Consider the following 11199-nt stretch of genomic DNA (forward strand, 5'->3'; position numbering starts at 1 on the left):
CACGGGGACATTTGAACGCAGATACATCAGCTGCTCCAGCAGCGGCAAATGAGTGATCTGAGGACAGACGCATCACGGAAGAGGCGGGGACTTCAGGGGGCGGGGTTACTGGGCGGGAATAATAACAATGACTGGTCAAACAAATCAACCCTTATTGGCCACTTTATTTAATGAAAGAGCCAGTGGAGCGCAGGGGGCGTGTTTCCCAGAGACCAATGAGGACGCGCCCCGGAGCATAAATACCCTGCTCCCGCCGCTCCTCTTATCACATCTGTGCCCGACACGTCCATACGGAGCCATGGCAAGAACAAAGCAGACCGCTCGTAAATCCACCGGAGGGAAAGCTCCCCGCAAGCAGCTGGCCACTAAAGCCGCCAGGAAGAGCGCTCCCGCCACTGGTGGAGTGAAGAAGCCGCATCGTTACCGGCCGGGAACAGTCGCTCTCCGTGAGATCCGCCGCTATCAGAAATCCACCGAGCTGCTGATCCGTAAGCTTCCCTTCCAGCGCCTGGTGAGGGAGATCGCCCAGGACTTCAAGACCGATCTGCGTTTCCAGAGTTCGGCCGTCATGGCCCTGCAGGAGGCCAGCGAGGCTTATCTGGTGGGGTTGTTCGAGGACACCAACCTGTGCGCCATCCACGCCAAGAGGGTCACCATCATGCCCAAAGACATCCAGCTGGCCCGCCGGATCCGTGGGGAGAGAGCTTAGATCTGCCCCGGCTGCGACCACAACACAAAGGCTCTTTTCAGAGCCACCAAAGTCTCTCCCAAATGAGCCGAGTCCTGAGCAGTCCCTTTTCTGCGCGTATTCTCCGTGTACGAAGCGCAGGCACGGTCGATCAGTTAATAGACGGAGGCTGCTGCTTCCGATATTGCAGGTGATCAGCGATATTGGTTATCGCTCTGCACATTCTCTAATCTCGCCCAGTCCAAAAGTGTCCGACATCTGTAACAAAACCGACGTGTTATAAGGACCGCGTAAAGTGTGTACAGTGCACAACCGGGTTTGCGGTGGTGGATGTGCGGTTCCTATACAGTGCAGACGTAAATGGGGTGGATCTGCAGGAACGCGGTCACTATTGAGTTAATGGAGTAAAAGTAATCGGTGATTGGTCGGTTCCTGAGAACGGTTCTTTATGCTGATGTTTTGTGGTTATTTACCGATCCGCTGGTGGATTTGAAATCCCCGCTCAGTTGCTGCTCGCGCTCCTGAGGATCATAACCGATCACAATCTGCTGTCGCACGCGCTGGGTCCTAGTGCCGCCTCCTCAGTCTTGCGGCTTTAGGTTGTTCTCTTTTATTCGGATCGGAGATCTCTGCGCTTAGTTTCTGCTAATAACCTCATTTGTCCCTCAGATCGGTGATGACGCCTTTATGTGATCTATTCTGCCTGACACTGGTCTGAGCAGATCCCTCCCCCGTGTGCTGCGATGGTCGCATTTGTGGTGGGTGGGTCGTTAAGCAATTCTCGTATATTTGACTTTTCCCATCTTCTCCAGGGCTGGAGCCGCAGGGTGACTGGTTACATGCAGCTCCCTGCTCTGAGGGACCGGTAATGGCCGCCAGTCCGGCACCACGTGTAATGATGAGTGACTGCCGGGGATCACGAGTTTTCTGTAGGTTATTGTCCCTAGAATATATTTTTTATTCTACTAGCTAACATTTGGCAGAAGCTGGAAACTAGCAACATAAATAACAATGAAAAAAAATCTAAATAACCAACAGATCTAGCAGCGGCGCCGAGATGAGAAGAATAGAGAAGCGGGGAAATAAGAGCACAATAAGCGGGAAATTCAAAATTAGCAACTGTTCTGTGCTCAACCAATCAGAGACTAAAGGGAGGGGCTAACTGCAAATTCAGTACCAGAAATCTCGCCCCGGAAACGCGTCATCTGTACAGTTCTCGCTCCGGTCCGCTCACTCTCTATATAAAGGAAGGACTCTGCGCCGATCAGTCATCGTGTTTTGCTGACTACGTGGAAGATGTCTGGTCGCGGCAAAGGAGGAAAAGGTCTCGGGAAGGGCGGCGCCAAGCGGCACAGGAAGGTGCTCCGTGATAACATCCAGGGCATCACTAAGCCTGCCATCCGCCGTCTAGCTCGCAGAGGAGGCGTCAAGCGCATCTCCGGCCTCATCTATGAGGAGACTCGCGGTGTCCTGAAAGTCTTCCTGGAGAACGTGATCCGTGACGCCGTCACCTACACCGAGCACGCCAAGAGGAAGACCGTCACCGCCATGGACGTGGTGTACGCGCTCAAGCGCCAGGGCCGCACTCTCTACGGCTTCGGAGGTTAATTGTGTTCTCTTCTGTCTTCACAACCCAAAGGCTCTTTTCAGAGCCACCCACATCTTCTAAGTGAGAGGCTGCACCTGACTGCTCGGATCTAACTTCTGCTCTCCCCTGGTGATGTCGCTGTAATGCTGGTAGAACACTCATCGATGCCGACTTTACTTTCCGTATACTACGGGGTCGGAAACCTTGAATTGTGGCGGATGGTAATTCTGACACTACTCCGCCGTCCCACTAACGTCCTCTGATGCTGTGTGGGCGGATGGTTCTGTTGCTCTTATCAGAGCCGCCACATTGATAAGAACAAGCTATGATCCCCGCTGTGTGATGCGGCGTCTGCTGTAATATGCGCCTGGAAGATCATCGGATGGAATATCCACAGCTATATACATTTATATTTCAGCACTGGGCACTTAGTGCACTATACCGCAAACCGCAGTATCACAGTATGCAGCACTATATGGGGGTACAAAGAACTTCAGAAAGATACATTACTATATAGAGGTGATTATTTCTACATGGAAGGTTTCCAGCTGTATGTGGGGATTTCTGCATTACAGGGGGCATAGAGCGGTATACAGATGTGCACTGCACTGTTATATGGAGGTATACAGAATTACACGGGGTTCCCAGCACCATCTGGAGATATGACTGCGCTATATGGAGTGTAACATGTCGGCGCTGCACTGTAACTGCATAATGTGGCACAATCATTTGTCAGTAAGTTGCAGTATATGGGGGTACTCTGCACTATACAGATGAATAACAGCACTATATTGGAGTATACTGCAGCACATGAAGGGTAAACAGAGCTACATGAACACATAGAGCACTATATGAGGGTGCACTGCGGTATATGGCGCTTCACAGCACTATTTAGATGTATTCAGCATTATACGTGTTTTACAGCGCTATATGGAGGGTGCTGAAAAGCGAAATATCAGTTGGAGAACCACCAATCAGCTGCAGTGGGCGGAGTCTCTGACGTTCCCGTTGGTCACATGACATCATCACCCAATAGCACGGCGGTCTGACAGCAGCGCTCATCTGCATGGCCGGGCTATAAATTCCTCCGCTCTTGGAGGAGCAGGATCATTATTCTGCTCACTTGTGCTGAGACCGGTGTTATCATGCCTGAACCTGCCAAGTCTGCGCCTGCGCCCAAGAAGGGCTCCAAGAAAGCCGTGACCAAGACTCAGAAGAAGGACGGCAAGAAGCGGAGGAAGAGCAGGAAGGAGAGCTACGCCATCTACGTGTACAAGGTGCTGAAGCAGGTCCACCCCGACACCGGCATCTCCTCCAAGGCCATGGGCATCATGAACTCCTTCGTCAACGACATCTTCGAGCGCATCGCAGGGGAAGCCTCCCGCCTGGCTCACTACAACAAGCGCTCCACCATCACCTCCCGGGAGATCCAGACCGCCGTGCGCCTGCTGCTGCCCGGAGAGCTGGCCAAGCACGCCGTGTCCGAGGGCACCAAGGCCGTCACCAAGTACACCAGCGCCAAGTGATCGGCTCCGTGCTCCGCTCCTCACCCCAAAGGCTCTTCTAAGAGCCACCCACACCCTCCCTATAAGAGCCACCCACACCCTCACTATAAGAGCCACCTGCACCCTCACTATAAGAGCCACCCGCACCCTCACTATAAGAGCCACCCGCACCCTCACTATAAGAGCCACCCGCACCCTCACTATAAGAGCCACCCGCACCCTCACTATAAGAGCCACCCGCACCCTCACTACAAGAGCCACCCGCACCCTCACTACAAGAGCCACCCACACCCTCACTATAAGAGCCACCCACACCCTCACTACAAGAGCCACCCTCCCCGAGGTGTCTGCTCGCTCCGCCCGGGGCTCTGCGTCTGGTGACGAGGGAGATGGTGAGAAAACCTCGGGAATAATCTGAGCATTTCTCAGTGAGTTGCTGTGTATTCAGGGACTTATCTTTAACCCCTTGCTGCACAGATATCTGCATTCTGGGGGAACATTTATGATTCCCTGTTCTCCACATGCTGTGATGTTCCCGTGTGTCTGACCTGGAGACGATCAGATCGTCCCTTTCCCGTCACAATCCGTATTGTGCAGACGATATACTGGTCAGGGACGTATCCTACAAGAGACGGTTCAGGGAAGACCAATTCTGCCCTTCCCAGCAGATCCCACCATGTCTCCCCATTATCGATCAGTCCTACGGCTGCAGGCAGGAGGTCTGTGATGGGAAATGTAGGATCATGTGTAGAAGATTGCGGAGTGTCCCTGCTCAGAACATTACCCTGTGGTGTCAGGATCTCACAGGTCAGGCAGTTACATTATCGGCCGTCACATCCTCCTCACAGGATTCCTGCTCAGTTACTGATCGTCCTTCTGTTCTATCACTTTTCCTCCCCCGCTTCATCCAGCTCTCGGGCAATATATCCACTGTAGAAGCTCCGAGAATGAAGAGGGGAACAACGAATCGTAGGAGAAATATCCCAATATAATCGCAGGATAAGATCCTCTAGCACCAGATGTAATGATGTATAAGGAATGTCATAGATCTCGGAGGAGACTGTTCAGGGTGACAAACGGAGAAGCTAAAAACAAGAGTCAGACCCAAACATCAATCATCCTCAGCAAAAATGAAAATAGTGGGTCCATCAATGATCGGGTGCCACCATTTGCCCGGAAAGCAAAGGGTTAATATAACATGAGATAAAATCACTGCAGTGCAGAGAGCTCCGATCACAAATCTGACTGTAAGATGCCAAGTACTGGTGACTCCCATCACAGCACAAATGTCACTAATGCCGGGAATATAAGGACTGAGCTCCTGCAGCTGCAGAAGAGCCAAGAAAAAAGAGCAAGTGGGATCAGTCCTGGGGTTAATGGAATGTTCTCTGTGAAAACCGAAGATCCTGAGGACGGGGCCGGTGTCAGATCCCCTGTGCGGCAGCCTGTAATATCAGCAGTGGTCACAGCCTGGGCAGTGTCCGTTATATCCTCCTGACATATACTGGGGCGGTGTCACCTCCCATTACTATTTTTGATCTCCCGTCATTCATCTTGGAACTGGTTCCGCTGACGTCGGTGGATGCGGTTTCTTCATATTGATCTATAAAATATAACACGGATTTACAGGGAAATGGGCTGTACAGTAATATTCTCCTGATCAGATCCGTGTGGGGTGAATAGGGCAGCGAATATTCACAGGGAATGTGGCTGTATGAGGCAGCTGGATAGATGGACGCCCTGTGTACCGGGTACGGAGACTCCTGTGTGATGACCACGTCCTGGACTAATGTTTCGGATGGATGGCGCCTATGAAGGTTATTATAACCTCCCCAGAGTAATAATGGCGACCGATCCCCGCCCGTGTTTGGGGGCAGACAGCTGGGAGGACAGGACCCGGTATTATCAGCGATCGCCGCTCCAGCAGAGGGGCCGGTAATAATCCGACGGACGAAGAACAGAGATTGAGCGGGAAATTCAAAACCAGCAACGGATCTGTAATCAGCCAATGAGCGAGAGACATCCGCAGGCGCCGACCAATCCCAGATACAGGAATATCCGCCTCCATTTAACTCCTTAGTGTCCGTGTGTGCTGACCCCCCCACTACACACTCGCTTTATTATTACAGAAGCGGCGACTTCCCCCACCCTAGACCCGGCAGCGTCACATCAGGCTCCGGGCAGAACATAGGAGACTTGTCTCAGTCAGGCTGTGATAGGATCAGCGCGGACACCACAGGGAATCTGCACAGGGTAATAAGCGGGTGAGTGAGGAGCCGCCTCCTGTGCAGATGGAGCGGAGGAGAAGCACTGACAGGGATTAACCCCTCACCCGCCAGACTGTCTTTGCAATTTATGGCTGATAGTAGACACAAATTCAACAGGTGCAAACTACAAATCAACAGAATATTTCTGCATTTCCTTCTGCTCCAAGAAAAATATCTGTTTTCACCCCTTATCTAGTCTGTTCAAAACAAACGTTTTCTATTGGTTGAGAAACTAATTTGAGCAAGGAGCAGTAATAAGCTCCGCCCTCGGCCGCTCATTGGCGGGTCCTCATGACTCTTCCCGATTGGCAGCTTCAGATCCATCCAATGACAGGAGAGGAGGCGGAGCAACAGGACTATATAAGGCCACACAGCACAGTCTCTTCGCCACAAGATTTTAGTCATCTGACGGTATCGCTATCATGTCTGGACGCGGCAAACAAGGAGGAAAGGTCCGAGCTAAGGCCAAGACCCGCTCATCCCGGGCAGGACTGCAGTTCCCAGTCGGTCGTGTGCACAGGCTTCTCCGCAAGGGCAACTACGCTGAGAGAGTCGGCGCCGGCGCTCCGGTCTATCTGGCCGCTGTGCTGGAGTATCTCACCGCTGAGATCCTGGAATTGGCCGGCAATGCTGCCCGGGACAACAAGAAGACCCGCATCATCCCCCGTCACCTGCAGCTGGCGGTGCGCAATGACGAGGAGCTGAACAGGCTGCTGGGTGGGGTGACCATTGCCCAGGGGGGCGTCCTGCCCAACATCCAGGCCGTGCTGCTGCCCAAGAAGACCGAGAGCAGCAAGGCGAGCAAGAGCAAGTGAGCGCTGCCGCCAATCTCTACAAAACCAAAGGCTCTTCTAAGAGCCACCCACACCGTCACCACAAGAGCCGGCGCCGCCTATCTCGGGGGTCCTCGCATGAGGCTGATGGTACATACACCATTGCCGCCATTGTTGGTGCACATATCCACAGAATAATAGGAGATGAATCCCACATGAAGTCTCAGACCCCTCAGGTGGGAGTGTCGTCTGCCAAGCTCGCAGGAAATGTCCCCTCCTTAGTGTCTGATACTCCGCGGTGAGGTCTACATGTAGTTAGCAGGTCCCGGAGTATCGGGACCGGGCGGGTGATTCTCCTCCACATCAGTGACGGCGCCTTCTCTCGGAGGACGATCCCGTGTGCGGCGGCTCTGGAGGACAGGACTCCGCGCTGTTCCGGGTGTGACCGGATTGTGATCTCAGCTATCGGCAGTGACCGGTAATAATCCTCCAGAGATTATGAGCGGAAAACTCAATGGATCATGTGATAAGACAATGAGCGGGCAACCTTGGTGACGCTCAGCCTTTATTGATGTACATAGACGTCTCTCCTTTCCCGTTTAACTCCTTACTTGCCATTTTTGCAGCTGATACCAGAGTATCCACAGATGCGGCACCTTCACCTCAGGCCCCAGAAACGATGTGTCCCCTATACAGCACACAATGTATACACTTTACCCTGTCCTTATAAAACGTCAGTCATGTAATTGATGTCGCACTTTTGGACTTGGTGAGAATAAAGGATGCGCGGAGCGGTAACTGGAATATCGCTGATCACCTACAATATCGGACACAGCAGCCGGCTATTACCTTTCCTGAACGCGCTCCGTATATGGAGAATACGCGCAGAAGAGAGACCGTTCAGGACTCGGCTCATTTGTGGGAGGATTTGGTGGCTCTGAAAAGAGCCTTTGTGTTGTGGTCGCAGCCGGGGCAGATCTAAGCTCTCTCCCCACGGATCCGGCGGGCCAGCTGGATGTCTTTGGGCATGATGGTGACCCTCTTGGCGTGGATGGCGCACAGGTTGGTGTCCTCGAACAACCCCACCAGATAAGCCTCGCTGGCCTCCTGCAGGGCCATGACGGCCGAACTCTGGAAACGCAGATCGGTCTTGAAGTCCTGGGCGATCTCCCTCACCAGGCGCTGGAAGGGAAGCTTACGGATCAGCAGCTCGGTGGATTTCTGATAGCGGCGGATCTCACGGAGAGCGACTGTTCCTGGCCGGTAACGATGCGGCTTCTTCACTCCACCAGTGGCGGGAGCGCTCTTCCTGGCGGCCTTTGTGGCCAGCTGCTTGCGGGGAGCTTTCCCTCCGGTGGATTTACGAGCGGTCTGCTTAGTTCTGGCCATGGCTCCGTATAGAAGAGAACAGAAGTGATGAGAGGAGCGAAGAGCGCGGGATATTTATGCTCCTCTGCTCCTAGTCACGCTCCATGTGGACACGCCCCCTGCATGCCATTGGCTAGTTCATAAAATAACATGAGCCCGCCAAAACCGTGTGATGTCCGCGACCAATCACTATTCAGATGTTCAACTTCCCTCCATTAATGACACTGGACTGTCACTTGCTGCAGCCTCTCTACACCGGAGGCTCCTCACTCGCCCATGTAATATTCTATACAGTTCCCTGTGGTGTCAGCGCTGATTATTACCTGGCCCTCTTCCCTCATATTGGTAGCAGGATGTTCACTAATCGGGTCGTTTCCGCACCGTAGTCAAGGATCACACGTTCAGTATTCGGTCAGTATTTCACATCAATATTTATAAGCCAAAACCAGGAGCGGGTGACGTGTTTCTATTATACTTTCCCTCTGATTGTTCCACTCCTGGTTTTGACTTACAAATTCTGATAGTGTGAACGTGGTGTAACGTCTTCTCTCATGATCATCATCATCCATTGCTGGCTCGGCAGCACCATCTCTCTGGAATCTTCCATACTGGGGCTGCTGGAGGATGAAGCCGGTCATTTCCCCGCACACAGCCGGACCTAAGATCCTCAGGAGGAAGCCGCTTCTTTGTGAGTCAAGTTTTACTAAGGAAATGTAGGATCAAGTTCTATCACAAACCTCCTGCCTGTAGCTGTGGAACTGATCTCTACCTAAGTTATAGGAATAAACTACTGGGGAGATGATCGAGAACATGGTCTACTCGGTAACGTAGATTAATTAGTCTGCCCCGAAAATGTTGATAAATTCCCCTAATCAGAGACTCCTGTATGGAAGGAAGACAAGAGACCATTAATCGCTCATCATCCTGAGACCACGTGTTACATAAGGACACTGCACAAGGAGAAACCTTAACCCTTAGATCCCAGTCAGCCTCTCACCCAGTCAAATCATCTCAATTTGTACTGAGGGGCAATACCCCCAAAAAAACGCGTCTACAAATTGAGTTTCTGGTTTCGCGGTTATCCCAAATCATATTTCAAGGTTCGTTAGTCGATAATGACGTGTAGGATTGTTACTTCCAGTAGGTGGCACTAGTGTACAAGTCATCTTCCTCTGAGTTTGTACATGAAGACAAAGAAGAGCCGGAGAGGACAGCTGACATTAACTGCTAAATCCGGCCAGTGTTAACCCATCAGCGACACCATGTCTCACAACTATGTCACTTCTCACTCCATAAAGGCTGCTCCGGCACCGACCACACACAACGTTTCACCAGCTCCAATACACAACGCGCTCAACCGGGGAAAATCAGCCTTCACTGACGAGATGGTGAAAGTTCAGAGAAAATGTGCGTGACATTGAGTCTGTACCAATCAGTGTCCGAAAAGCGAAGATCTTAGATGTCTAACCTAGATGACAAAAAAAAATAAAGAACCAGAGCGCAGGAATAGGAAGGTGCAGCCTCTCACTGAGATGTGGGTGGCTCTGAAAAGAGCCTTTGGGTTGTGAGGACAGAAGAGAACACAATTAACCTCCGAAGCCGTAGAGAGTGCGGCCCTGGCGCTTGAGCGCGTACACCACGTCCATGGCGGTGACGGTCTTCCTCTTGGCGTGCTCGGTGTAGGTGACGGCGTCACGGATCACGTTCTCCAGGAAGACTTTCAGGACACCGCGAGTCTCCTCATAGATGAGGCCAGAGATGCGCTTGACGCCTCCTCTGCGAGCTAGACGGCGGATGGCAGGCTTGGTGATGCCCTGGATGTTATCACGGAGCACCTTCCTGTGCCGCTTGGCGCCGCCCTTCCCGAGACCTTTTCCTCCTTTGCCGCGACCAGACATTTTCTTCAGTCAATGAGCAAAAACTGATTCCTGAGCCTCAGGGACTGCACCTTTATATGGAGGAAGAATGGACCAGAGAGAGAACTGCAGAGATGACGCGTCCCAGGGCGGGGCTTATGGAATTTACATTAGCCACTCCCTTCTTCTGCTGATTGGCTGAACACAGATCCATTGGAAAGTTTGATTTCCAGCCCATTGTCCAGGTTTTGCAATTCTTTACAGCTCTTAATGTAATTATGTAACGTCTTCAGTGAAGAGAAGTATCCCAAATACAGTCTATAGAAAAAAATCCACGGAAGACAAATGTCTTAAGTCTCCACCTTTCCAGATCACGGTGAAGTGATGCAATAAATTGTTATAATATGGAGAAGAGACTGCAACAAATCAAACACAATCACCAATCCGAGGATCATGGGTTTATGATCAAAGAAATCACTGAGTGCAGTGCGCTTCAATACAAGTTAACCAGATCACTGCAAAAAATGCTGCAGAGCATTGCAATAATCAACCTATGACCCTTACAAGTATGTTGACCCACAACAGTTCTCTCATAACCATCACTATATTTTCAGTGAGTAGACCTAGAGGTCAGGGCTGTGCAACTACAGGGACTTTTAGGCTGAAGTCACATTAGGGTATAGTATCAGATGTGATAATGGAACTGGGCTCCGCTATGCTCCTGAGCAGTGTCATGCTGCTGTGCCTCCATCCTCTGGAAGTGTAGCACAGGTGTGGAGAGGAGAAAGTAGTGTCTCCATTGCCATTATCCATAGTAATCACACTGAACTCGGATGACATCCAAGTGCAGTCCCATGTTCCGCAGGAGCCATAGACTTGTTTGGGTGGGTGTGATCTGATTCTCAGATTCATTCGCAGCATGCTGAAATGGTTCTCTAATGCCGAATCGTAATTAGACAATAATCGCAGATCTGAGCTGCCCTATAGAATAGCACAGATCTGAAAGTAATGTTTTATTGCATAACACTCAGCATTTATATGCCAGTGTGAGCGAGACCCTATTTCACTACTACCATCCATAAACAGAGGTAACATACCGCTGTGATCCGGTACAGCAGGCTCTAGCGGTGTAATAAACCAGACAGTACAGCTGC

At 51.5% G+C, this 11199-nt stretch overlaps 3 protein-coding genes across 3 annotated transcripts; 2 read left to right on the forward strand and 1 right to left on the reverse strand.

Moving 5' to 3' along the window:
• Positions 1-291: 291 nt before the first annotated feature.
• Positions 292-709, forward strand: LOC138645990 (histone H3). Its single transcript, XM_069735467.1, has one exon. It carries the CDS (start codon positions 299-301, stop codon positions 707-709), a length of 411 nt encoding a protein of 136 aa, XP_069591568.1. The 5' UTR covers positions 292-298.
• A 5738-nt stretch (positions 710-6447) lies between these two features.
• Positions 6448-6863, forward strand: LOC138645991 (histone H2A type 1). The gene has a single exon (XM_069735468.1). The coding sequence runs from the start codon at positions 6471-6473 to the stop codon at positions 6861-6863; it is 393 nt and encodes a 130-aa protein (XP_069591569.1). The 5' UTR covers positions 6448-6470.
• A 936-nt stretch (positions 6864-7799) lies between these two features.
• Positions 7800-8210, reverse strand: LOC138646156 (histone H3). The gene has a single exon (XM_069735620.1). It carries the CDS (start codon positions 8208-8210, stop codon positions 7800-7802), a length of 411 nt encoding a protein of 136 aa, XP_069591721.1.
• Positions 8211-11199: the final 2989 nt, after the last annotated feature.

The sequence above is a fragment of the Ranitomeya imitator genome, chromosome 7 (assembly GCF_032444005.1).
Source record: "Ranitomeya imitator isolate aRanImi1 chromosome 7, aRanImi1.pri, whole genome shotgun sequence".
Taxonomy (NCBI): domain Eukaryota; kingdom Metazoa; phylum Chordata; class Amphibia; order Anura; family Dendrobatidae; genus Ranitomeya; species Ranitomeya imitator.